The sequence below is a fragment of the Zosterops lateralis genome, assembly GCF_965231275.1.
Source record: "Zosterops lateralis genome assembly, chromosome: 3".
NCBI classification, from domain to species: domain Eukaryota; kingdom Metazoa; phylum Chordata; class Aves; order Passeriformes; family Zosteropidae; genus Zosterops; species Zosterops lateralis.
In genome coordinates this window covers 8162033-8188439 of record NC_139764.1, presented here as the reverse complement: position 1 = coordinate 8188439, position 26407 = coordinate 8162033, and the positions used below count along the sequence as shown (strand labels likewise).

Below are 26407 nucleotides of genomic sequence, written 5' to 3'. Positions count from 1 at the left end.
AGCTACAGGTGTTAGTACTTCTTATAATCCAACAGACAACACATATGGAGGCAGTGTGGGCTTAGTATGTCTTAAGCATTTTTTCAAAGAGTTGTTTGCTTTCCCTGCCCCACACCTTTCTTCTGAAGGGTAAGGTGGTGTAACTTTGTTAATATGTGTAGTTATGTTGGTGTTTTTCTTTGCAGTGTGCTGTCTTTGCTTTTTATTTGAAAGAATAGCTAACAGAAAGTATGAAAGGTTTACTGAAAATGTGTTTTAGTAATAGAACAGTTTGCTTTGTAATATTTAATTAGAGTTTGTTCATAAAGAGGAAAAAACTTGTTAAGGCCTCTGAGGTATCTAAGGTTTACTGTCAAACCTCTCTTTTAGAAAAATGTTTATTTTCATTTCTTCTTGCAATATTACACATAACTCCTCAGTGTAGCAGTACCTCCTCTCCTGTCTTTGGCTTAGAGTTCACTTTACTACAAATGTTAAAGCACTCATTTCCCCCCCGCCTAATTTGTTCTCAAATATTTGAGAAGTTATTTTAAGTTTAAACTACTTGCCTTGCAGTGCTCTTGACTAGTGCTTTTCACCATTTGAAGCGTGCCTCCATTTGTTCTGATTTCAATGTTGGGCAACACTGAATCAAGAAAAAAAATCCTTAAATAATCTTTTTGGTGAGGGCCAGAAACACTTAAGTAGGGTGGGAGATTTTAGGGGAGGGCAGTAGGGGGGAATAGGTTGGGTTTTCTGGTTTTTCTTTTTCAGTTTGTACCTTTTAAAACTGTAGGAGACTATAGGAGGAACTTGAAAAAGCAAAACGGGTAGATAAGAAAGTCCTCTGCAGGTTGTTGGTATTTCTGTGGCTGCCTTCAGTTTGTGTTTTGAAAAGCACACGTGTTTTTTGTTTGTGACCTGTGATCTTCTCATTGATGTATAGAGATTTTTCTGTGCTCGAGGTGAACTTTGACTGAAAACAAGATTCTTCTTTTGTCGTTACTCATCAGGCTTCTTGAAATAGAACTTCTTATTTGGCTTCAAAATAAGGTTGGGGGTTTTTTTTGATGAGAACATAGCACTTCCTGCTTTGCATTTAGAACCAAAACTGTGGCTTTCTATAATTTGTTTCTGTTTCTTGTTGATTGCTTAATTTTTTTTTCCTTCGAGTGTGGTAAAAGGGAGACTAAGACTGTATGAAAGGTGAGTAAAAATGCTACTTTTCATGCTTCATTGGCCTTTCATGTTCAACGTAATGAGCTACAGTAAAACTCTTCATTTTTCTGCATGGACTCTGCCTTTCTTTTAAGACGGCAATGTCTTTCCCTCCTTTTCTTCAGCCCATTAAAACATGACTGAGCAGGAGGGAGGAAAATAATCAAAGGGAAATGCTGATAAAACTGATGAAATTTTGCTCCCAGCTCAAAAGGGGGAGAGATTAGTATTTTTCAAAATTTGCCTTCAGTATGTCTTCCACCAAAATTTTGAATATTAATAAACTGGAGTGATCAAGGGAGAGGAAGGAGGCCTGGGGATTGACTAGTTTAATTTAAAAATCCCAAACAACTAGACATCCTTATCTTCCTACATCCTCACACTGATATAAAAAGGACATTGAGAACTCTCTTCTTAGAGAATTGTCATTAGCCCCTCTCTTTATGAAATACACTAGAATAGCTTATTGCAAACTAACAGAGTATCAATTCTGTAAATCAGTGTATGATCAGTCTTTTCATGCACCTGCTTCCATTTCATAAGGAAAAGTCTGAAAATCCTTTCTTAATTACCAAAGTATGTCAAAAGAAAATCAAGAAACCATCTCTTTTTGTCCTCCATTGCTTCTGCTATATGTGTATGTGGGTATCCTGCTTTTGAAAGCTTAAATAGCTGTGTTTCCCAAGTGTATGATGGTTAACATACAGTAACAGAATCAATGCACACGTGTGAGATATTTTGAATAATAGTAAGAGTTATTTAGATCAGACTTTTAACACTCTTATGCAGTTTTTTGCTAAAAGGAAGTATTTCATGGTTCTGGTAAGATTGGTTTGTTGGTTTGAGTTTCTCTTAATATTTTTACTTAAAGGAACAGTTTCTTCCCCAAGTTACATCTTCAATTTTCCCTTTCTTCTCTTCCACTCTCCCCCATGTCTTTCTTCTTTATAACTATTTTGGCTTAAACATCCTAAAAGGCAGCTTGTGTTTCTGCTTTTAGGCATCACAGTGAATCTTGGATGACAAAACATAAATGCCTGGTGTCATTGTGGAATTGCTACAACATACCAGGTGTTCTTTAGTCACCCCCTTAGAACAGTAAAAACTTCCTCTCATCTCCTCATTCTTGTGAGCTGTACATAGACATGCAGTTGCTCTATGGGTTTTGGGTGCTGTTATAATGTCCCTGTTTGAGCAGATCTCTAGTGTTATTATCTCTAAATATACATGTTGATGAGCTGCATATTAAAATTACTCTAAAGAGCAGTATAACTTAGTGAATTAAATTTTCTTGTTCAAATAAATTGAAGTGTTCAAAAATAAAAGTGCATTAGAAAAGCCTATTTAGTCAGACACACCAGGTGACTTCAGGCACGTTTTTGTCATTGGCTATGCTGTTAAATGGCTCTATAGTGTACTTGGCAAAACCCAGATGTATATCCCAGATGGATATCCCAGATGTATTTGTTCAGTGCTCTTGTTCTTTAGCAACATGATGAAAAAGTAGTGGAAACTATTGAAAATATTCCCTCAATGGAACAGACAAGCTCTTATGGGGCATTGTAATATTTCATTTATTAGTTGCTAGATACTGCTGCTGCAAAAATATACTTTGTCTTTCTCAACTTTTCTGTTTTCCCATATAAAGATTAAAGGCTTAAGGTGGCTGGTTTGTTTGATTGAAGTTTTCTCTCTGTTCCCAGCTTTCTCAATCTATACCTTTGGTTCAAGTCTTCAAGCTGAATCTTCCAATAGGCAGCTGGCAGCATCTTTTAGTTTTGGCCTTCTGACACCACAGAAATAATAAAAAAAAGAGCAATATTTGGTGCTATGACTGATACATTAGCTCATGGCCACTTGGTGTCCTGTGGCATCTGGAGAAGCCTTTGTGTGTAACTCAAAGTGTTTGGTATCTCAACAACAAAACCATGCAGTCAGCACCCCTGGACTGGCAGACAGCAGCGCCTTTGGCACTTCATGTTTTTAAGGACTGTGCATTAAAACCCACAATGTGTAATTTTAACAATATTTTAAACGTGAGTCAAAACCAGCTGATGTTGTACCTAATGTGCATGCTCTAGCAGGCTGGGTTTTATTATCCTCTGGTTTTGTAAATCCAAAGTTGCTGGGCATGGGTTGGCAGTGCTGGACAAGATGATTCTGAAGAGTTGGGAGTTGAGGGAGACAGCAGCAAACTGTTCCAGTACCTAGAATTATCCTCTTGGGTTTCATCTTGGTAGGATGGGTTTCATCTTTCCTCCAGGATCTCTCATCACCTCCCTCCTTCTTCCTTTTCAACCCACAGTTGTAGCTTGGGTTTTTTGGCTTACCAAAATAGCAGAAGTGGGTCTAGCCCTAAGCACTGAGGCCTGAACCCCTCCCAGCCCCCAACACTCAATTCTTAGCATTGTGCTGATCAGAAGCTGCTGCTGACTTAAGGTGTTAAATGCAGCAGGTGATTTCTTCTGTGGTTTTTGGAGATGGACTTTTCTGAACAAACAATATGATGAAAAACACCTTTCAAGTGTCAGCATGATCTTGGGAACCCAATATATCTAATCCCAAACTCATTTGGAGGGAAAGCAAACAAAATAACACCACTAACTACCTAAGTCTTCCCAGCTGAATGCTTTTATTGTCTTCAGGTCAGCTCTGGTGGGCAGAAACAGCTGATCCCAGTCCTGTGCTCAGCTGTTCTGTCTTCAGTTGGGATAAATTTGTCACTTGGTACCTTCCAAAGATGATCAGGATAAAGACATGACTATCTGCACGTTTCTGCCTGTTCACAGAAACACATGACAAAATTAACCTTGAAATTCGAGTGGTCTGATTTAAAGTCTGTGGTGATTAAATACCTCGTGCATGCTTTTTCATTTAGTCTGTTAATGGCAATGGCCCAAAGCCACATCCTGCACCATGATGAAATAAAGCCACACTGTCAGCTAGTTGCTTCAAAAATGGAGCACTGCAACAGTGAGTATTTGCAAGGAAGGTTCTTACACCAAGAGGTGTTATTAAAAACACCACGGGTGGTTTTGGAGATGCAGAAATAAAATTCTGATCTGAGGGGCCCTCCAGCTGAGCTTCAGTGCTGGTCTTTTTGATATCCAGCTGTGCAGCAACTCACAGGGTTTTGAGCAGGAGGGAAGCTTTTTGTTCTCATAGAAGCCTGGCTGGTCACACAGTTGAGTTGTGTGGGCAGAAAACATCTGCAAACAGCTCTGTGCACACAAACTTCATGTGCTTTCTCCCACGGACTCTGTATCCCAGGAAAGCTAGGTGGGTAGGAAGTGAATGGCAGCAAGGCAGGTGGCTAAATGGGAATCCTTGGTGATGGATACCTCAGGCACCTTTCTGCAGCTGTCACCTTCCAAGTGTCAAGGGCATAAAAACGCATGGGAATGCAGTGGGAAGGTCAGTGCGGTTTGCAAAAGTAGAACTTTCCCCTTCAGCAAAAGCATACGGGTCAGAGGCAAGCACTGGAGTGGAAAAAGGGTTTTTCACCAAGGTGTGAGGTTAGCTCATGCATGCCCTGGGTGGTGTGGGCTTTACATGTGTGCTCTTAGCTGCTGAGGATGCTCTCTGGGGAAGGACACCCACATGTCAGTGCTAATTTAGACATGAGTACAATCTCCCTGTTCAGTTCTTTTCTTCCTATTCTTCAGTAGCTTCTGTTGGCAGGTATAAAGGGCAAGAGATGAGCCCAAACCAGCTGGTGCAAGGAGCGCAGCACTGGATGCTGCTGGGGTATCTCTAAATTAGAGAGAACACATCCATCCTGCAGTAGAGATGGGAGGCTGAGGAGATGGTGCAGGGGCAGAGAGGAGCAGGACAGATTACCAAAATTCATGTAACAAAATTTGCAGGGGGAATGAAACCCCTTAAAGGAAGGAGTCAGAGTAGGGAGAGGAAGAAAACATGGTTTTTACGTGGATTTGTACTTAATTTTTTTTCTCAGTAATAGATTTTTCTCAATAAATTTGCACCACTATTACTCCAGCTTTAAAGATGCAGGCCTTGTGTAATTTCGTATCTGCAATGTTTAGTTCCTTGTGTTTAAGGAGGCTCAGCCCCCTGATCTGAAAAGAGGCAGAGACACAACAGATACTGGGGATTCCTAATGCTCATCTGACAATGTGGAAAAGCTACAGCCAAGTGCACAGTGAAGTAATTGTTTAGGATTAATACCTGAATATTATTCTATTTACAAACTGTATCCTGAGACAAATATGTGAGAACTTACAGCATAGGCGCATGAAAGGAGCAGAAATAGGGGATAAATGTCAGGGAGTTACAGACTAGAGGTAACGGGAGGTTGGATGAGAAAGATGAGGGACTAGATCCATTATTGCACAGTTTCCCTATGTTATGATTTTAAAAAATGGGCAGTTTTGAGTTGATGAGAATGCACTGCTAGTATTGTTTTCTTCTTGATTAACTTAGATGCACTTTTTGCACTTCTAGCTCTCCTCCCCTCAAGTCTTTCTATAAAAAATGGGTTCCAAATTGGTGACTGAATTTTGCAGGAATGCCTCAAGCAATGGGGAAACCTCCCAGCATTTTCTCACTTACTTTATTCTTTAGTGTAAAGGAGGTAGGGAAAGGTGATATTCAGAATAGTAGTAAATTGATTTTATGATCACTTTTCTATTGAGTAATATGAAAGGCAGCTCCTGTTTTACCAGCATCAGTTTTTAAGGTTGGTGCCAAAAATCAGTGCTGGTAAAGCAACATCTGTGTGATGGAAGATGAGCAAACAGTAAAAAAACTAAGTTTCTCAATGTGTTTTATGCTATGAAAATATACCAAGCTGTGTTACCTCACAGAGTTACCTGAGTTAGTTTGTGGGCTCTCATGTGCTGCTGATACGAGAGACTTCATGTCAAAAAGTCAAACACACCTTGGGGGTTTTTGGGGTTGTTTTTTTGGGTTTTTTTATTTTCTTTATTTAATATAAAAATCATCTCTCCCAAAACAAAAAGTGCAAACTGAAATTATAATCAGCTTTTTTTGATAGTGCAGAACATTAAATTTATAAATATAAATGACAACTGAATATTTAGTTGTCTTTAGATTTTTACATAAAATTAATACAGTAAACTGCAAATTAAAAAAACACACCCATAACTTTTTTTTTCCATTATAAATTCAAAATCAGTCCAAACATCATTCAAAATCAGTTTGGCAACTGCCAAACAGCCTGTGTGCTATTAGCAAAAATTGTCTGAGCTGCAAGAATCAGCACTGGTTTCTCATCTCTCAAGTTCTGCTTCCAAAATTTCTCCCCACGTGTCAACGTCCATTGGATACATGCTTTTCTCTGGCAAGCTGAACTGTGAAGGAATGTTGCTGTATTTCCCACTGAGCCATTCTTGCTTCACTTTGCTCTTCCAGTAGTTTCTCAACAATGTAATCTGGCGGAAAAACATACAGTCAGATCTCAGAAAGGAACAAATTTAAACTGCATTCAATATAACTAAGTTTAGCACTAGAAGAACAATACTAGAAAAAGGATTTGGGATGTGCCTTTGGGTATCTAGACATTAAGCCCAGGAAGGTGCCATGCTGCTAAGCAGAATATGCTCCCCTTCCAACCTTCCTGTTCCTGCCTCGATTCTTCAAGATGGAAAATCCAAACCAGGAATTCATCTTACTCCTTAAAGAAGCACATTTCACTTTCTGTTTAGGTTGTGACCTTTATCTTTTGTTTGGAGGCTGGCTGGATTTTTCTCTTCTGCCAGCCTTTTAGGGAAAGAAAATGTAGACTTGGTGTGTTTGTTGCTTCTGTTTCAAATCTCCTCCAGATAAAAGAGACAAGCAGTGCAGGGAGTTCTGGAAATTGCTGTGCAAGGGCAGCAAGATCTATACACTGAAAGGGAAACCATTGTTTGCTTGTGGCTGTGCCTCACCCTGCAGTAACTTTACTGAAATGTCAAAGTCCAGCGGCTGCTTTTGTTTCTTTTGCTGCTGCTTCTTTCTTTTCACCCCTGCAGTGTCCCCCTGCTCTCAAACACACCAGCTAAAATGAGGTGGGAGATTCCCCTGTAGCTGGCCCGGAGTTATCTGTGGAACCAGCTGTCTGATCTACCTGGTCAGGTCCTGATCTACCTCAGCTTCCAGGCTGGATTCAACACTGACAGACCATTCAGCATGTTCTCCAGCTGAACCTGCTGCAAACTCCTCAGAGCAGTCTGTGTGTGAAAGTACGAGACCTTTTCCTCTCACAGCTAACTTTCTTACAATTTTCCCCTGTAGCCAAAAAGCACAATGATGACAACATCCTCTTTGATCACTACTGCAAATGCAAATCCACTGTTACTTGCAAGCAGCCTCATCCACAGAGTGCACACTTTGAAATCATTGTGGGGAGATTTTCTAAGCAGTTTATAAAAGCTCCTGCACATTTCCCCATTTTATTATTATTATTTTTCCCTCCTGGATGTGTGTCACTTGAGGTGCAATGAGCCAGCGCTATCCAGGATGATTTTTCAGGAAGTCACTCCTGACCAGCACATCTATTCCCACAGAACACAGCCAGGAGAACACAGCGCCCATCGCGGTTCAGTTCTCCTCTCCCTGCCAGCCCCATCTGCGCCTTTGTCCCGTGTTAGGGCTTGTGTATGATGAAGGTCAACAGCAGGAGGGCTAATGCCGAGCCGGACAGGTTGTGTTCTGGGCAGGAAAAGGCACAGCTTTGCTTTATTTTGTGTATTTTACCTCACGCCCGTCTGCGCTACCGAGCGGCGCCCTCACGGCGGCTCTTCCCCCACAGCCCGGGCGGGGCGGGACGCGCTGCTGTCATTTCCTCACACACTTCCATTGGCTCTCCCAGCAGTGTGTGTCTCGGCCGGTGACAGGCCTATTTACCTTCCAGGAGTAGCCGTGCCCGCGGTCGCAGTCGATCTCCCTCTGGCAGACGGCGCGCACGGCCAGGCAGTGCCGCCGCCACAGCCGCTCGCTGCCCTCGATCAGGCCGTGCCAGCCCTTGCACGTCACCGCGGCCCGGCACAGGCTCTCCACGTCCAGCCCGCCGAAAATGCGGGAGCTGATCTCGGGGGGAAGCGCAGACACCAAGTCACCCGCTCCTCCTCTTCCCCCCTCGGCCTCCATCCCCGCGGGGCTGCGGAGGCGTCACCGCCGCCTCTCCGTGTGGGGCCGGCCGGCAGCGCTCCGGACCGGGTGCCGCCCGCCCGCCGCCATGGCCCGCCGCCCTCCCGCCGTGGGTGTCACCGCGGGCCGCCGCCCTCGGGGCCGATCCTCGCCCTTTCGGGGCCGATCCTCGCCCTTTCGGGACCGCGGGCCGCCGCCTTCGGGGCCGATCCTCGCCCTTTCGGGACCGCGGGGGCGGCGCCGCCACTCGGCCCGGGGAGGCCGCGCGTCATCAGGCGGCGGCGGCTCCTCCTGTGGGGCCCGGCACCGCCTCTTTCCCTTTCCTTGTCCCTGTCCCGGCCGCTCCTGTGGGGCTCGGCACCGCCTCCATCGCTGTCCCTGTCCCGGCGGCTCCTGTGGGGCTCGGCAGAGTCCCCGTCCCTGTCCCGGCCGCTCCTGTGGCGCCCTCCAGGTGAGGCCGGCCCGGGGTTTAAAGGGGATGTTGCTGTAGCCCCGAGCCGGCTCCAGCGGAGGGCAGCGAGGATGGTTGGGAGAGTGGAGTGTCTCTCGTAGGAGGAAAGGCTGGGGGAGATGGGCCTGTTCGGCTCTGAGAAGAGGCTGAGAGGATGGAGCTCGTTCAGGAGTGTAAATATCTGAGTGTCGAAAGGATGGACCAGGCTGTGCCCACTGGGTGCGGAACATCAGGACCAGAGGCAGTGGGCAGAAATTGATGCACAGAAAGTTCTACTTGAATATGACGAAGGGCTTCTTTACTGGAACAGCTTGCCCAGAGAGGCTGTGGAGTGTCCCTCAGCGGAGATATCCCAGAGCCATCCGGACACAGTCCCGTGCCGTGTGCTCTGGGATGATCCTCCCTGAGCGGGGAGATGGGGCCGGGTGATCACTGTGCTCCCATTGAGCCTCACCCATCCCGGGGTTTTGTGAGCCCCTGCAGAGCTCAAGGCAGAGTTTAGTCTTTGGTGTTTCTCTCCATAAGGTGACAAAGCTCAGCTGGTCCATGTGCCATGTCTGGAGTGCAGAAAGTTCTGGAAGGGCTGGCAGAGACTCCCCAGTGCTGCTGTGCAGGGAATGCTGCAGCAATTGGACTTGGTTTTCCTTGATTATTTGTGCTGGTGAATTGAGCAGTGGAAAGGCGATGTGTTGAAGAAAAAAGAGGTGCGGTTTGGGTGAGCTTTCATAACCTAAAAAGCTTTTTAGATGCAGTGGCTGTGAAGTGAGGCCTTGGAAACCAACATCTGAGTATCCAGTGTCACCTCAGTGCTGCAGGCCTGTAGCCTGTAGTGAGAACTTGCTGGGAGGAAGTGCTTGATTCATTGGGCATTCACTGGGCATTCATTGGGCATCTGATCCCAAAAACTGCATCTTAAAATCATTGCCTGACTTTCAGGATAGGACCAGATTTTGGGGAGTTGTGCAGATTTACCATAAAGCAAATTCTAAGATGCAATTTCAGCTTTCTCAAAGTTTTGTCATGGCAGCAACCATTGTAAATTATTTACTTAAACCCTTAAACACCACAGTCGTGGTCAGCAGTTATCAGAGAGTCTTTTATTCAATACCCTTTAGGTGTGAGGTAAAAGGAAGGTACATTTATTTCATCTGTAAGTTGATGTAAGGGGATGCTGATGGTCAGTTTCAAACTGCAGTTGTTGATGGCAAACATTCAGACCGACTTGTGTTGGAGTCAAAAGTGCATGTTTATATTTGCAGTGTATGAGTGTGTGAAATTGATCATGTTTTGTCAGAAGAAAATCAAGAGGGTGATGCAGAAGAAGCACCGACTGTTCATGCTGTTGAGATGTCCTGTATTCCACTTTTAATGGAACCAGCATGCTCCAGCTCTGAGGTACAGAGAACCACAAAAATGAGGAATAATGGTGCTGCCTCCAGACTTTCGGTGGGTGCTTAAGTTTTTAATGAAGTTTAATGTTTGTAAGCATGTGTTGAAAGTTAAAGAGGTGTTGTGTTTTCTGTGCAAACAAAGTGTCAGCCTGTGCTGTAGTTGAGATCCCTGGGGTGAACTGGCTCAGGAAATAAAAAATGATAGTGCTGTTTTCAGTAAGTAATGGATGTGACTTTGGTGTATTTGTGTTGGTTTTACAGAGATTTAGGGCCTGGTTACTTTCTGGAGAAATACATTTTAGAAGTGCAAGAAAGACTTTTCTGTTTGTGGGGTTTTGGGGTTTTTTTCTTGGACAAATGGACTTTTGTTAAACTTGCTCCTTCTGTTACATCTGTATGTGAAAACTCTTGAGCAAGGTGGTGGTAAAGCTCTTCTGTGAATCATTCAATTCGTAGCCTTCTAGGTATTTATTCCAAACATCTAAGAAGTTTTGTTTTATTTTGTTTTATTTTGTTTTTACCTCATGAAGACTCCTATGGATGTTGTTTTTCTGAGTGGGTGGAAGCTGCAGAAAAAAGTAAAATATTTGAGCAATGGTCCCCATACAAAAAGTAGGTGGTTGGTTGCCCAGACTGCTTTTTGAAGGGCATAACTGAGTACAAACTGTGATTACCCCACTCTTCTGTCACTGGATAAAGGCACTAAAAAGTAAATGTTGTTTCAGGTCCCTCTTTCTGATGACAATGAAAGTGAACAGTCAAACTCTATTCAAAGAAAGAGAGTGCTTCCATCTTGGATGCTGGAAAGAGATCTCCTGGTGCAGAAGGTTTCCAAGCCTGTGATGACAGGAGGTAGGTTTGCAGTGTGATGATGATTGCATTCCATAATGCATTTCTGTGCTTTGGTATCATTTAAAAAATTATAATGGTTGTGGTAGGAATTATTAATTTGCTGCTTCTCTTTCCGTGCTCTGTGTGGGGCAGCTGACAAAGGCTGACTTCTATTGTCTCCTTTGTTATCAGTCCTATGGGTGTGGCAGAGCTCTTTTTCATCAGTTAATTTTCTTTCCGTTTTTTGTTTTTCATGCCAGATAATAAACTCTGTTTGTTCAGCTGAGCGTTGGTTGTTCTGGAACCCTTTCCTATAAACTTGCCTATTTTGTATGTAAATTCTAGGTAGTTTCTGTCACTTTTATTCCTAGCCTTCTCCACACTTAAGTCACTGATGTTTTGCCCTTCTAAAATTAGATTCTTGATTTCACAGGTTTTAAAGGCAGAAGGGTTTGGGTGGTATTGCATGTTAGTTTTTTAATTGTTGCTGAATCAAACTTGGTTATTTAATCCAAAGTTAATTCCTAGGAGGAGCAGTTCATTACAGTCTGATAGTTTCTTACCAACATGAGGCTAAAATAGTGTTACATTCCCTCTTGTTCTTGTGGGAAAAGAAATTGCTGGACATGTGGTGTGCTGCATCATATCAGCAGTGACAGCAGCAGAAGAAGCAGAAGTGGCTTCAGTCACTGTCAATGGGATACATAAGGTGCCTGTGCATTGGCCCAAGCTCAAGAAGATTTTCTAACATGCCCGACTTTGGTCCTGGGAGCTTCTAAAACTGCCATTAGATAAACTTTCTATGTGGCATTTATTGGCCCTTGTGACTTTCATTGATGGAAGAGGAGGCCTAAAGAAGTGAGAGGAGGAAACTGTTTCTATCATTCCCTGTGCAGGAAGCAGCACACCCCACCCTGTTTGCTCTTCTGTGGGGAGGGGTGAAGTAGTTTGGGTACAAATTGTTGAATTTCCTTTGCTGATCAGTCCAGACACTTCTTCTGGCCAGACATTGCATAACTTCTTCTCTCCTGTTGTAAATACAGGTGTCTTTGATGAGGGTAACTGTGGCTTTAAATGCCTCAGTCTTGTGCCATTCACCACACTGCCTATTCTTTTCCTCAAAAGAGTTTGGAAAAAATTATAAGATACTAAAGAAAATCTGTGTTTCAGTATCTTTTTCTTTCATCCCCCTTCTAAATCTAGACCCTTCTCTCCTGCCTTATTTATATTAAAAAATGCAGCCGGCTTTGAGTCCTGTACTGCTGTGATAGTTTTCTTCTGTTTGTGCTTTTGTTTTGTATTTTTGGAGGGAGTGGGGTTTGCCTGTTATTTGTCTGTTTCTTTACCAGTACTGTAACATTTGTTATATGTGTTTATATGTGTGAGTGTGTTTGTTATAAACACATGTATGTTTGTGAAGCAAATTTGTGTTTATATATGTGTTTGTTATATGTGAATATAATGTTTATTTCAAAGGCTGAATGCTTTGATTTTGTCAGTGTTGAGATTAGGAGCTGTGTGGGTCAGATGTGTCTGAAGGCCTGACCTTGAGGGAACTGGGGGATACATGCAAACATTATTGGAACTGTTTAAAAAGTCTTTTTCAAAACTACTGCTGTTTCTCATGCCACGTGCCCTGTGTTCTGCTTTAATGATTTTTAGTGTCAGGATTTAGCTGAAAAAGTTGCATTACAAAAGTACCTTTTTTTTTTTTTTTTTAAGGTAGCAGAAAGAAAAAAGGCCAAGGAAGGGGAGAAGGTCATAGTGAGTCATTAAAATCAGAAGTACATGTACAGCAGAAAAAAAGATCAGCTTCTGAAGAAACTATAGAGGATTTTGAAGGTGGAGAGCAAGATCAAGGGAAAAGGAGCTGCCTTTCCATCCCTGTTCCTTCATCTCAGGTAACTTTTTATCTCAGGGTCAAACCATGATATGCAAAAAGTGAGAATGTAGTTGGCAATGTCATGTTGAAGGTTGGGTCTGCAATGTAACATTTTGTTCTATGTGTTCTCCTTGTGATTTGTTGTTTTAAAATACCAGTCCATTGACTAGCTCTGCAGCAAGGATCATGGAAGCCTCAAAGATTTGGTTTTCTGCATTTCCTTCAAAGGATCTGGGCCTTGGGCCCCAAATATCCCACAGAAGTACCAGACTCTGAGCTTTGCAGCAAGAGGCAGCAACACATGGGCCAGAGCCCTGCTCCTGGGAGTGGCTGGTGTGTGGTTTCTTTTTCTGAGAACCTTTGGGGATAGATGATGGTGTGATACTGATGTAATGCCACACTGGGCTTTGCCGAAGCTATTGCCATTCTAGTAGGTGAGGAGAAAAAAAAATAACTTGAAACCAAAATGGTTTGTGGCAATGGGTAAACAGACACTTTGGTCCAGCTGGTCCAGTGTCCTCTGTGAGCTCACAGCTCACAGCTGCATTTACAGGCAGTTAAATCCTTAATAACAACCTCTTGCAAGTGGTGGAAAGAGAAGGATCATTGCTAAAGACAAAGCATATTCTGGTGAGAGCAAACTGAGGGTTTCACTTGTTTCCTTTAAGTGAACCACTCAAGGGAGGTGTTTTTGATGTCTGGCATTAAAATTGCCTGGGTGTGTTCTAGGATCTGATAAAATACTTGAAATGCTTCTGACACTGAAAATTATTTGGGTTCTGGTTTTAAGGTTAATTGTAACAAACCATGCATGGAGAGCAAGTAGTAGTAGTAGTAGTTTTGATATAACAGTATCCACTATGTGCATTAATAACAGCTGGTGAGATATTTTCTCTTTGCCAGGATATAAAATGAGCAACAGTATAATGAATAATTCAATTTTGCTGTTTGTAAGCAGGAAGCCTTACTTATTTTCACCTAACAATTTCATAAATCATTTTAATTTCAAGTACAGCTCAAGAAATTGCTTTCAGGACTTTGCAGGAAAACTGACGTATTAGGGCAAGCAAGAGTAATAACCACAGAGAGCTCTGAAAGGCTGTAATTTGGATATCAGAGACTAAATCGTGCTCCTGCCATTGAGAAAACGTTCTGTAGGGAAGGAAGCAGAAATGTCTGAATTGTTGTAATTGGCAGCAGCCGCCGGAGGGCGCCGAGGCCCCGCGTGTGCTGTTCCCTGGATTTTGGTTTCCCTGGATCGCAGCCTGATGCGTCACTGATCCTGATCCATGGGAACCTTCTGTGTCCTCATGTACCATACAGGCAGCGGGTTGAAATATGTGAGAGAGAACTCACAGGTGGTAGTGGCAAACAACAGTAATTTTTGCTTCATTTTGCAAAGGAAGGCTTATTTCTTAAGTTGTGTTTTGGGAGTTGTCTTCGTCTCCTGGTTGAGTCAGTAAATATTTTACTTCTGATATTAACGCTGACTTTGCCCTTTCCTAATCACCTTGCTGCTCAAATGTAACTGTCCCTGCTTTAGGAAAACATTTTATGAGATTTGTACTGAAAGGAGCAAAATCAAGTAGGAAATCACTGGCTGGTTTTCAAGCTCTGTCAAACACACCTGTGTAAACTAAGTATAAATTTACTGGGGGGAAACATAGATAATGATCTTTAGAAAGCAGAGACCTTTGAATGGTTCTATGATGTATTGAAGGAGTTCAGCCTTGAATGTAGATATGCCTCCAGGTAATGTCTCAATTGTCAGGGCAGTGTTCTTCCCTCAGTTGTGTATCTCAAAATATTTTTCTAAAGAGTGTATTTCTTATTTTAAATGTACTTTTTTTCCCCAAAATTTCAAATGCAGTTTGTGCCAAAACTGAAGTATTTGCCTCATGGTGTCTCTGACAGACTGTTATGATTTAGAGTCGTGAGCTGAAGCATTTATGATGTATCAATGTGGGGTTAGCCTCAGGGTATGTATCCTGAGTTCCCATATATCTTCTATATAGATAAGTACATATATACTCCATATATCTTGGTGCTTAAATTATTAAGAAATTCATTAAATTAGTAAGTCATTCCTTAATCATTTAAATTGATTCTTGGGCAAGAGTCTACATCCTTCTACAGTCTACTACATCTTCACCTGTAAAATCCCCATTAATTTTCAGGAGCAGTACTTTTAATTATAAGATAATTTAACAATTAATTTAACAATTTAACAATTCTCTCACAAACTGAGGTGGTGAGAGAAGAGGTCACGTTGTGAGGGAACTGAAGCTGAGGAAGGAAGCTGTTGGATAAGTTTTTCTTTAAGTCTCTGTGCTCTCTGTGTGCTTTCTGAACTTGAGGTTTTCATTCAGCAGCTGTGTTTACCAGTGAACTTGAGTTTGGGAAGTGGAGTAGAAGATTTTTGAAGTCTGGGCCAGATGATCTTCCAAGGTCTTTTCTAACCCAGGCTGTTCTGTGACTGATTTTGAAAGCAGGGATGATGAGGCACAGTTTTACTTCAAAGCTTTTAATTATGAGGGGTGTAAATTTTCAGGTTCTTCAAAATGTAACCTTGTTTCACAGAATGCATCTGGATTTCCTCTTGAGACTACCATGAGAGATACGGAAGGAAGTGGCAAGACTGGAACAAAAAGCCCTGGAAGTTCTCTGGAAAAAAAGGATAGGCAGCTGCATAGCAAATGCTCTAAAAGAGTAGCTCAGATCTCCAGTAAAGACGATAGAACTGAGGAAACAGAAAACAAAGAGCAGATTACTGGTTCTACAAGCCAACAAGCTCACTGGGGCAGGACTTCCCCATGCTTTGGTGCCCAGGAGGGGATTCTTGAGCCTGATGTACATCTGGACTTCAACACTGAGATTTCTGATTCAGCCAAAAGTGCAGATGCTTCAGAAAGCTCCAAACAGATGCAGCATAAGAGGACACCTTGTATGTATGGAAGTGGCTGTTACAGGTAAAGCAAAATTAAAACCAGCTTGGGTTAGCTTGTTATTTAAAAGTAATGTATTAGCTGTAGAGTTGTTACAAGCTTTGATTTGGAAAAAAAAATCTTATGGTGAACAGGGGACTGATGAGAAACAAATAGCAGGACACTAATTTAGAAGGATAAAAGGAGGAGCTGGGATGTCCTGCTAACTCCTAATACAACCCAAACAAAGGATGAAATACTTGAACAAATTAAAAGACAAAGTGCTGCAGGAAATAAAAGATAAAGGTCTATTATAAAAGGAAAAGAAATAAAAGACCTGTGTGTATGGTGTGAGGTGTTAGCAGGGACAAGAGATGTAAAAGGTTCACATGCCCAACACAAACCCTCTGAGTTTGTTTTATTAGCAGGTGGGATTTACATGAAAGATTGTTGTATTTATTGAAGGTACTGCCTGCTTTGTGATCTGAATGTTTAATATACTTATTACTTGTCATCCATAAATAATCAAGAATTTCTTTTATTATAACTTGGGTTTTTTTGCAATTTTTTTTAAGCTTTCAGTCAACTCTAAAACCAGAACAAAGCATACTTAGAACTCAAGGTTAACCCTTATCTGGACAGTCTCTGCATACTTTTTCTTCACATAGTTTCCTGCATCGTGGAGTGTGAGCACACAAATTTAGAGCTTCTGTGAGAGCCAGGCTGCAGTAACTGTGTCAGTATGTTCATATGAAGGCAACAGTCATAAAACTTCCTTATTAAAATAGGCTTTTATTTGGTTACTTTTCATGCAGGTAAAACCTAATGATTTTTTTTTAATCAAATGAATGAATACATTCCTGTGCACTGAGGCTTTGTTGTGCAATGTTTTAAAAAAGAAATGAATATCTCCTAAAATACAATAAATCTGCTCATTGACAGCTATTAGTCCTTATTTCCTTAATATTTATGATGCTATATATATATTGATGTAGGGATAAGGATTAAAATGACTTCAAAGAATATCAGTAGCTGCTGTATCCCTTTCAGAAGATAAATTGTATTTCATGTGACTGAGAATTCTTTCTATTACTACAAGTATGTTAGCTCTATGCATTAAGAAAACAAAGCACATGGCCCCTAAAGGATTTGGTTTCATCCCATTTATTTTTAATGGGGAAAGAAGTAGGCAACCAGTCCAAATTTGTCACAACAAGTGATGTTTAAGGATAATTTTTTATGGAATAAAAGACTGCAACCTTGCAATAGTTTCTGGTAAATTATCCTACAATTTGCAGAAGCAGCAAAAGACCAGGACAAGAAGCCTCTCACTTATGTAAGTAGGTCCAAGGGATTCTGGACCTTTGATAAGTGGCTTACAGAAGAGTTTATTTGTAGCTTGCTTGTGGATTTTCCTGAGTGAAAGATATCTGGCAAATGGAGATTTAAAGAATTAATATGGATGAAAATTAATTATGAATGAATTAATATAAATGAATGGCCAGCTCACAGCGTTTAAGTCACCATTTTGTAAAAGCTGTAAAATGCTCTTTTGTTGTAGTGGTAGTTGAAATGCTGCATACATATTGACTCTCCTATATGAAGTTCAGAAGAGGTACTTGTGAATTTAAAGGAGTTTCTCTGATCAGTGGGGAAGTGCCTGTGTGTGGAGGTGGCTGCACACACATGCTTGGCGTGTTCCATACTTGATTTTAAATGCAGCTGTAGCAAGTCTAAGTTAAAGCAGTAAGAGCTCTAGCTGAAAGTTGTTACTCCTTCTGCTTGAGGGAGACAACTCACTTCTGTAATTTGCACAAACACATCAGAGGTTATGTACTCTGGGAATGATTGAAGTAATCACTAAAGTATTTTGTAGATGTCTTTTGGAAAATAATTTATTTTAAAATGTCATGTTTCTTGCTTCTCAATATTATGCTTGAAAAAAAGTCTCTAAGAAATTATAGGGGAGAAGTAGATTTGCTTTTGCTCCTAGTATGTTAATTTTGGTGTAATTTTTTGTAGCATGTTTTGATCTGTCACATGAGTTTCTCCTGAAGTCAGAACTTGTTTTTCTGTGTTCTTTCTAACTCCACTTACAACAGTTCTAGAAAGAAGAAAACTCTTCTCTAAGTGATGTTTATGACTGCCTAGTCTTGAGTGATGTGTGTGCAAAGCTCTTGCCTGGAAGTGGTAGAAATGTTCTTTCGGTGATGCATAAATTTGTGTTCCCTACTCGTTCACTTGGATTCAAGTGTTGTGGAGCAAGAAGTTGTGGATGATGGTCTTGTGCTGTCCTCACTAACACTGGTGTGACTTATCTACACATGGAGTCGTTAATGTCTTACGGTACAACTCCATGTCAGCATGCTCATTTGTAATCCAAATAAAACCTTCTGTGAGATTAAAACTGATGGGAAACAGGAAAATTCCTGGTTTAACCTCAGTTGCAGCAGGTGCTGAGACAGAATTTCTTCTGTTGTCCTCAAGGTAGGTCATACATTCTGCATCAAGTTAAACATTTAAAGCTCCTCTTCATGTAACCGCAGAAAATTGAGCTGTCAATGATTCAGTAGTTATGTTTTATGTGTCCTCTTCTTGTGTTGAAATGGAACAGTCAGTTTGGGTGTATATTTGTCTTCTGCAGGAAGAATCCCATTCACTTCCAGCAGTTCAGTCATCCTGGTGATGATGACTATCATGACATGGAGGTGGTGGCTCAGGGTGACAGTGACAACCGGCCGGAGTGTCCCTATGGAACAGCTTGTTACAGGTGAGGAGCACTGGGGAAAGTGACTTTTCTTGTTTACAGGTTAAGAATGTTCTCCCCTCCTCATTAGTAGAATAATGATCAACTCTTGATGTGAACTTTGACTGTAACCTTCTTTGTTTACTGCTACCCTTAAAGCATCCAAGTCTCTGCATATTTTTAACATTGGCACAGTAAAAACCACTATTTTGTAGTAATGTCAATGAAAACTTGACTATTCAGAGACTATTCAGTCTGAATCTCTTTTCAACACTCAATAAATTGTTCTTGTAGCCTTGGTTCCATGCCTGTGGTGTTTTGGTTTTTTTGAAATTCTTTTCCCAAGGAATTTTCTGTAAACAGGAAAAGTGTTTTTGTAACTGTGACTTTGTTATTCATTCTTTTTCCTAGGAGGGGACTTCTTGATGTCCCTCTGGTCTGACCAATGTGATTGAAGAAATTTGCCTTTGTTTCACCAATCAAATTGGTCTGTGTAAAATAGTATAAAAGGGAGGCACATTCCAAAATTAAGATAGTCATTTTCAGCCTTCTAAATGTCTGTATAATGATCACAATGGACAAGAAGATATATTTTGGGGCACTGGAATTTCTTTGGGAGTATATTGAAACTGCTGGCTGCTGTTAAAGATTGTTTCCTTCCAGAAACATTTTCTCCTGTAAAGTGTGGTTGTCCTAAAAAGCATGGTCTCTGTGAAATGGAACAAAATGAGGACAGCTCTTAGGAAAAAAGTCTTGGTGATAGTCAGCTAATGCAGGAAAAGCAGTTCTCTTAAAAACACCTATGAGATGAATTTCCTGTCCCAGGCTGAGCAATAAAGGCTTATGTCAGTAATGAAATTGCCAACATATTTTTCAGGAATACAGCAGATGCTTTAGCTAAACCTCCAACTGCCTCTCCTTCCAGATAAGACAATCTCAGTGTTGCATTAGTTGATAATTTCTTCATCTGTGTTTCATTCTTTGGGGATAGAGAAACGGAGGCACCCACAAAAAATTGGTCATTATTTTGATGAAGCAACAGATGTAATTTGAAGGGGTTTTTGTTAATTTTGTTGTCTTTTTGTGTTGGCTATTACTTGACTGATCTAAATGCTGTGCCTTGAAAATGATCCATAAAATGCCAGGGAATTTTGCAGTTTTTAAACGTGGAACGAGGTAATGGAATCAAGCTTTTACTGTTTTGGCTTTTTTTTTGCAGGAAGAACCCCCAGCACAAGCTGGAATACAAGCACAGTGCACCTCCAGGTGGGCCAATTTGTTCAATATTACAGAATCACAGAATATTCTGAATTGGAAGGGACCCACAAGGACCATCAAGTCCATCTCGATAAAATGCTTTAATCTCCCTTTAGGGAATAAAGTTGCATTTATAGCTCCTTCTGTATTAGGATTATTTTTTCTGGGATTTTTTTTTAATAAGAAATTCTCAGGTAAGATACAATTTTAAAATATTCTGATGCTCTAAACAAAATACTGCAACAATATCTGTCATATTTTGTCTTGGGATTTTTTTAAACCAGTGATTTTCTTACTGTGAGAACTAATTTTTGCATATATGTTCTCCTGAGGCCTGGAGGGAATATAGCTAAAACTAAATTTGAGTTCTTAATCTAACATTTTGTGATTGTTTTATAGTCCAGTAACTTGATTTGGTGAAAAAACACAGGGGAATGTGCTGTTTACATTTTGTCTGCTCTTAAAGAATTGAAAGAGATACTTCTTGGTCTTATTTTTGGGGGTGCTTTGTCTTGATTATTGGATTGGAGTTTTCCCACATGAAATCCCAATGCAATAAACAGAAGCTTAGAGCAGAAAACTTATGAAAATGTCATGATAATGCATTTTACTTTGAAGATTCAGAGCTATGATGTTAAGAAAGAATAGCAGTTATAGAAACAGTAGTGTAAAATGTTTAAATGCCCTAAAATATTCCAGTTTCCTGCTTAAAAACCCCCAATCAGAACTGATGACATTTTTCTACAGACGGCAGGGGTAATAATTTTAAGAACAATTTATCTAGGTAATCTCTTGGGAATGATTCAAGACAAAAACAATCTTTTTGGGGCAGCAGAGTAGCTTTTATACCTGTAAGTACAGCACCATTTGAGCATTTGGTTAATAGGTCAGTTTTCTGTTGTAGGAGCCCTAAGAAATAACCCTTATGGCAGAGTTCCCTCTGCCCTGTCTGACAATTTCTCTTTCTTTAGTAACCAGGAGAGGAACACAGCAACAAACCTCAAGCAATGGTGAGTGTATTCTAAAGTTAGGAGTGGGCACAGCTGGTCTGCTGTGGCTCTCTTTGTCATTTAATAGTGCTGGAGATGCTTAATTACACTTAGCTGAGGAGAAAGTCTTTATTTTAGCAAAATCCTTCTTGTTTCTTTACAAGTCATAGGGCTTCAGTTGAATTTGTGCCAGAGTTCCTAGATAGTCACACCTGTATTTCCGTAGAAGCAGAGAAGAAAACAAACATATTTTAAAGGAAGACATAAGTGGTTAAATGGTGTTTTTCATCTTCACTCCTTACACAGCAGCCACAATAGAATGAAAGGAATCCAGTGTTTCATGCCCAGACAGTTAGGGTTGCCTTATAGGGAGTGATTGCTCCTGCAACATGGAGATCCCTCTGCACTGCATTGACCTTTAAATAATTTCAGGTGATAATCTGTGCGTGTGGTGATGAGCTTGCTGACTCTTACAGTGAGGTGTGGATGTCTCAGGGCTTGTTAGAATCCAGGTGTAGAAGTTTATGTGTGTTGCAGGTGCATAGACTTGAGTTTTAAACATGCTTAGGTCTGCTTCCAGGATTCTTTTATGTCTCATCTTCCAAAGTTAAGCTTCCTGTGCTTTATAAAATTACAAGTGAGCTTTAAAGAGCAGTCTGAAAGCCTGATGCTGTGCAGGCTTCATTTTCAGTGGCCAGAGGGTGTGGAATTGCTGCATTTTGAGTGGGAGTGGGAACTGGCTTGCCTTCTTTGAGATCACCAAGGAGTGGCTGGGAATTTCCTCAAGAAATCTTCAAAATAAGTCTGCTTTCTACAGAAAAGAAATAGAAGTGTAAATGGCTGTAGTTAGCTTTCCAGGCAAAGCGTTTTGGTCTCCATTTCTATTGTGAGTGAATGTAGAAAGTTGTTTTAACATTTCCACTGAGAAATTTCTTTGCCATCCCATTTCCTTATGAGGTTTGGGTGCACTTTGCCTGTCATCAGATATTTGCCATGCTTGTATCTGTGCACCTGTCTGACATGTCTGTTCCTGTGTGCTTTAGTGCATCCTGTGATACAAGTACCTGATGTTTGATCAGAGCTCTGTGGTAGAAATTTGTTTTACAGAGTGTTGAGGCATGCATTGAGTGGTGAAGATTTTAGAATGAAGCAGGTTGGGCTGTGTGCATATCTAAAAGTCTAAATCTGTTCTTGAAGGTTTTAAACTGTAGCTGTGCCTCTCATAAGAGCACCTTCCTTACCCAAATAGTAGCTCCAGTGTGTGCAGCTGATGGTTGGGCAGGGGTGACTGAAGGAAGAAGAGCTGCTCTTGCAGCATGTAAAACTTGCACACAGAAGTCAAATTCAGTCTGTCAAGTTCAGCTCTTCTTACTGAGAACGAACTGGGGAAGAATTGATAGTCTGCACACACAGGAAAGAAGGGAATTAATTTATTAAGTTCTGTTTATATCTACTATTTTCAAATTTTTTTTAATGTCTTTTTGACTGGCTTACTTAACTCTGCGGAGGACAAAGCTTATTAAAGTGGTGCTCAGCAAGTTCACACCTGAGGCCATCACACCATGTCCTGCAGGGTGAGACAGACAGTAAGGGCTCCATTGACCTTTATTTTGTCATGTTTGACACAACTGCACCATGAGACACAGGAGGATAGAATTCCCTATTAGAGCATTTAAATTCCACCAGCCAAGAGAATAGGAGAGCCCTCCACATGACAGTTAATATGTTTAGCTTTTAAGTCTAATTGCAGCCAGAATTGCCTGTAGAGAATGTTCTGAAAAAATAATCTGAGGCAAATTACCGGGCAGTTGTAGGGAAGGAACTGAAAAAAAGTCGGGATTATGCTGCCCTTAAGTTATCACTACTGAATGACTTGCCTAGGTTGTTGCTGCTGAGATGAATAACACCCTGTAACCATGGAATATGCAGGATTCTCCTACACACTTTTGTGTAGGTTTTCTAGCAAGTTCATCAGCTCACTTCAAAATAGAACATTTTGGAAGGAGCAAATCAGCAAGCTTTTTTTCTCCACATTAAGGAGATACTTTCATAGAAGGTTTCAAGGTCATCTTTATAGATATACTACTAGAGAAAAGGCAAAATTGAGCTTAATAATCAGCTTTAAGGGCTGCAGGGCTTAATTAAACTATAGTGGAAAGAAGTGGAGAGGAAAGGCATCAAAGGAGTTGCATCACTCACTGCTCAAACCAAAGCATTGATGTATGGAGAGGGAGAATATAGTAGGCACCTCCTACATTTGTAGGAAGAATATGAAAGTCATCAGTATTTTGCCAGAATTCCTGCTTCTGTTGTAAAATACCACTCAGAGTGCTGTGAGAGTTACAAAGTGCTTTTCTTCGATAAGCAGCTCTTGGGTTTATTATTCTCATAACCTTAGTCTAAGAAAGGGGATTTTGTTCTTATTTTATTCAGCATCTTCATTTTGACTCCTCTCCTCCAAGACACAATTAATTCTAAAAGGAATTATAGTCTGTGATTTTGCTAAGAGATTCTGCTGGTTATGGGCTGGTTATGGTGTCTTGGTTTGAGACAAATTGGGAGGAGACATACCAAAATGAACGTGCCCTCCCAATTATGGCATGATTAATTACCTCTGAAGTCTATTAAACAGTAAGGCAGCAAGCATAAAAAGGAAGGTAATTCTGGATCACGAGAGTTCCCACTCATAGAAAAGTGGGACTGATAAAGGCTGTAGTCTGGCTACCTGAGGTGCTGGTGGTGGTGTTTGTGCCTGGAGCTCTGACCTGGGGTTTCAAGAGTTTGCTGAGAAGGGCTTATGATTCATTTAAAGAGTTAGGATTTGGGCTGTGGTCTGTAGCTAAAGAAAAAATTTGGTTCAGTTTCATATGAAAGCTGGTGACAACTGCTCAACAGACAAATTAACTAAACTGATATCATTGAGTGGTTATGTCTAGATAAGGTAAGAATGCAAAAATGAGAGCATGAGAGGAAGAGGAATGAACATGATTTTACTCAAAGGTGTGACTTAAGGACAGAATAAGACATGATTGGAATATTAATAGGCCATGGCTAGTTATGAATTTCGGACATTGAAGAGAAGAGATGTCGCAGATGTTGAGAGCAAGGCTTAAACACATCTGCCAAAATGCGTTTCTGAAGGAAATGACCTTCAGAAGGGAAACGCAGACTATCCAGCATGAAGGCAAGTGGAGAATATAGGAGGTGAGTGATCTAGAGGATTTCCTTTTCTCATGTGAAGGTCAGGAAAGAAGTGAGTAGGAATTAAAAGTCATATCAGCTTCCAAAGACTAAGAATATAATGGATGGATGGATGGATGGAGGCAGAAAATCTAGGGTGAGAGTAGCCATCTAGCAATAGCTAGAGGCTTAACTGGAGGACAGATGTGTTGTTTTGGTGATTCTTTCTCTTGAGGAGAGAAGCTTAACTGTGTGGGCTCTGGGGGGGATCTTGAGCTCTACATTCATTATTGATGCATACATGACATTTTTGTGCCTACAGGAAAAAGGGCTGTGAGGAAAGATGATGTCAATGATGGTGCTGCCAATGAATATGATCTTAATGACAGCTTTATAGATGATGATGAGGAGGAGGAATATGAACCTACTGATGAAGACTCAGACTGGGAACCAAGTTCAGAAGAAAAGGATAGTGAAGATGTTGAGACACTTGTGCAAGAAACACGTAAATTTGTTAGGGTCAAAAAATAGCTACTCAGAACAGCCTCGTGAATGTCCAGTGTGGTTGTGTTAAAACATGGTTGCACAAAGGAGAGGAATGGTTGGAATACTTTTTTCTCTGTGATGTAAGCACTACAGGAAGGTAATAATGGAGGTGAAAGGATTCTGCAATGTCTTTCTTGTCCATATGTATTATTTTGGGGCTGGTGTGGTGTTTGTTTTATTAAGTCATGGACCCAAAGGATAGAGCTCTGAAAGTTTTTGGTTATTTTTTTCTCTTTCTTTTTTTTTTTTTTCAATACCATTGAGATCTCGTATTTTGAAATATAATTTTAAAGGTTGTTAAAACTTCATCTTCCTGTGCTTGAAAGAAGTACAGGCAGTAGGAAAGCCTAAGCCATTTTTATTGTTGAGTTAGTGCAGTTTTAAACTTCATTATTCTGCTCCCATCTTTCCCAGGTGTTGTTTTGTTTGTTCTCTTCAGGCTCAGTAGTTAAATACAGGTTGTACAGGTTGTCTAAATCACTTGAGAACAGGATCTCAGTGTACTGAACCACTTGACTGGTTCAACAACAATTATAGTGTTATTTGTTATAATTACAACAGTACCTCTTTCTGTGTCTATCACTGGAACTGTGTCCAGTTCTCAGCAAAGTCTTGATGACTGTATTTTTGCACAATTAAACTTGTAACCTACAGTGGGAAAAGCTTTGCAACTGTGTCTGTGATTTCTCAAGACATTGGAAGATCTTGCCTTCAGTGTGTTCATCACTCCTCTGAGCTTCCTGGAAATCCAGTTAAAATGTTTTACTGTATTTTGGGACAGATGACTGGATACCTTTGCCACGAGACCCAGCTCTTTTTAGAATCTTGTATTGAATTACCTTGGATTCCTTCACCATGCTTCCACCTAAACTGGAGTTGCTAATCACAGCCTCACAGAGGAGTCCTTGACTGCATATTGCTTACTGACCCTCCTGTTTTCCTCCTCACCTGGTATTTTTTGGAGAGTGTCACCACATGGCCCTGGAGGGATTCTTCACACCTTTTTGGTGTTTTTTGGAGTGTTTTCCCATTTGGCTTTTTCAGAAGCTTCCACCTTTCTTGGGGGCATTTCACTCTGTGGCTTTTTTCTTGATTTCTGCAGTGCCTGGCATCTATTGGAGCACTTTCCAGAGCCATCCTGGAGCAGTGTGTCACCCCTGGCTTTTTCAGAGTGCTGTGTGCCCAGATCCTATTGCTTTGCCTCAGCCTGCTTCCTGTGATTGCTTTACATATGTTGCCTTCCATGTTTTTTCTTCTGGAATCAGCAGATGAGCAGGTAGAGTATTCATGGAGTTTTGATGTTCCTTTTTAGCCCTTCAGGGATGCCTGTTTCCAGGAAGTGTTACCATCTTAGTGTTTTCTGTCACTTAGTCTTGGTTTTGAAGAAGGTGACTTTACACTTTGAGCAACTTTGTGCTCAGTGATGTTTCTTTCTATCCATCTTCTTTCTCTCCATGATTATTTGGTGGTTTTTGTACTGGGATTTGTTCCACCTTCTTTTGTTCTGGTTGGTGTTACAAAGGTCACTTTTGAAGCTGCAGGAATTCCTGCCTCCTCAGTGGTTTTGAAGAACAGCTGAGGGAGCTGGGTGTGTTCAGCCTGGAGCAGATGGGGCTCAGGGGTGACCTTATCACTCTACAACTCCCTGATAGGAGGTTTTAGCCAGGTGGTGGTTATTCCCTTCTCCCAGGGAACAGGACAAGAGGACATAGTCTTAAGCTGCACCAGGGGAGGTTCAGGTTGAACATTAAGAGGAATTCCCTTCACAGAAAGGATGATTAGACATTGGAATGGGGGTGCTGGAGTCACGGTCTCTGGAGCTGTTTAAGGAAAGTGCCATGGTCTATTTGATATGGTGGTGTTTGGCCAAAGGCTGGACTCGAGGATCTCAGAGGTCTTTTCC

General features: G+C 41.1%; 2 protein-coding genes across 3 annotated transcripts; one reads left to right on the top strand and one right to left on the bottom strand.

The window, feature by feature from the left end:
* The first annotated feature begins 770 nt into the window (after positions 1-770).
* Positions 771-25160, top strand: APLF (aprataxin and PNKP like factor). 2 transcript variants are annotated; one of them, XM_083858357.1, is made up of 9 exons: positions 8596-8758; positions 10053-10204; positions 10875-11005; positions 12707-12881; positions 15443-15831; positions 18431-18556; positions 19752-19798; positions 20761-20799; positions 24281-25160. In XM_083858357.1, the coding sequence occupies exons 2-9, from the start codon at positions 10106-10108 to the stop codon at positions 24487-24489; spliced, it is 1215 nt and encodes a 404-aa protein (XP_083714483.1). In that variant the 5' UTR covers positions 8596-8758; positions 10053-10105; the 3' UTR covers positions 24490-25160. The 2 variants fall into 2 exon arrangements, with proteins under 2 accessions (XP_083714484.1, XP_083714483.1); XM_083858358.1 differs by lacking the exons at positions 8596-8758; positions 10053-10204 and adding an exon at positions 771-1185.
* Positions 6115-8541, bottom strand: FBXO48 (F-box protein 48). Its single transcript, XM_083856099.1, has 2 exons — positions 8065-8541; positions 6115-6611 (listed from the first exon to the last, which is right to left on the bottom strand). Exons 1-2 carry the CDS (start codon positions 8305-8307, stop codon positions 6450-6452), a joined length of 405 nt encoding a protein of 134 aa, XP_083712225.1. The 5' UTR covers positions 8308-8541; the 3' UTR covers positions 6115-6449.
* Positions 25161-26407: the final 1247 nt, after the last annotated feature.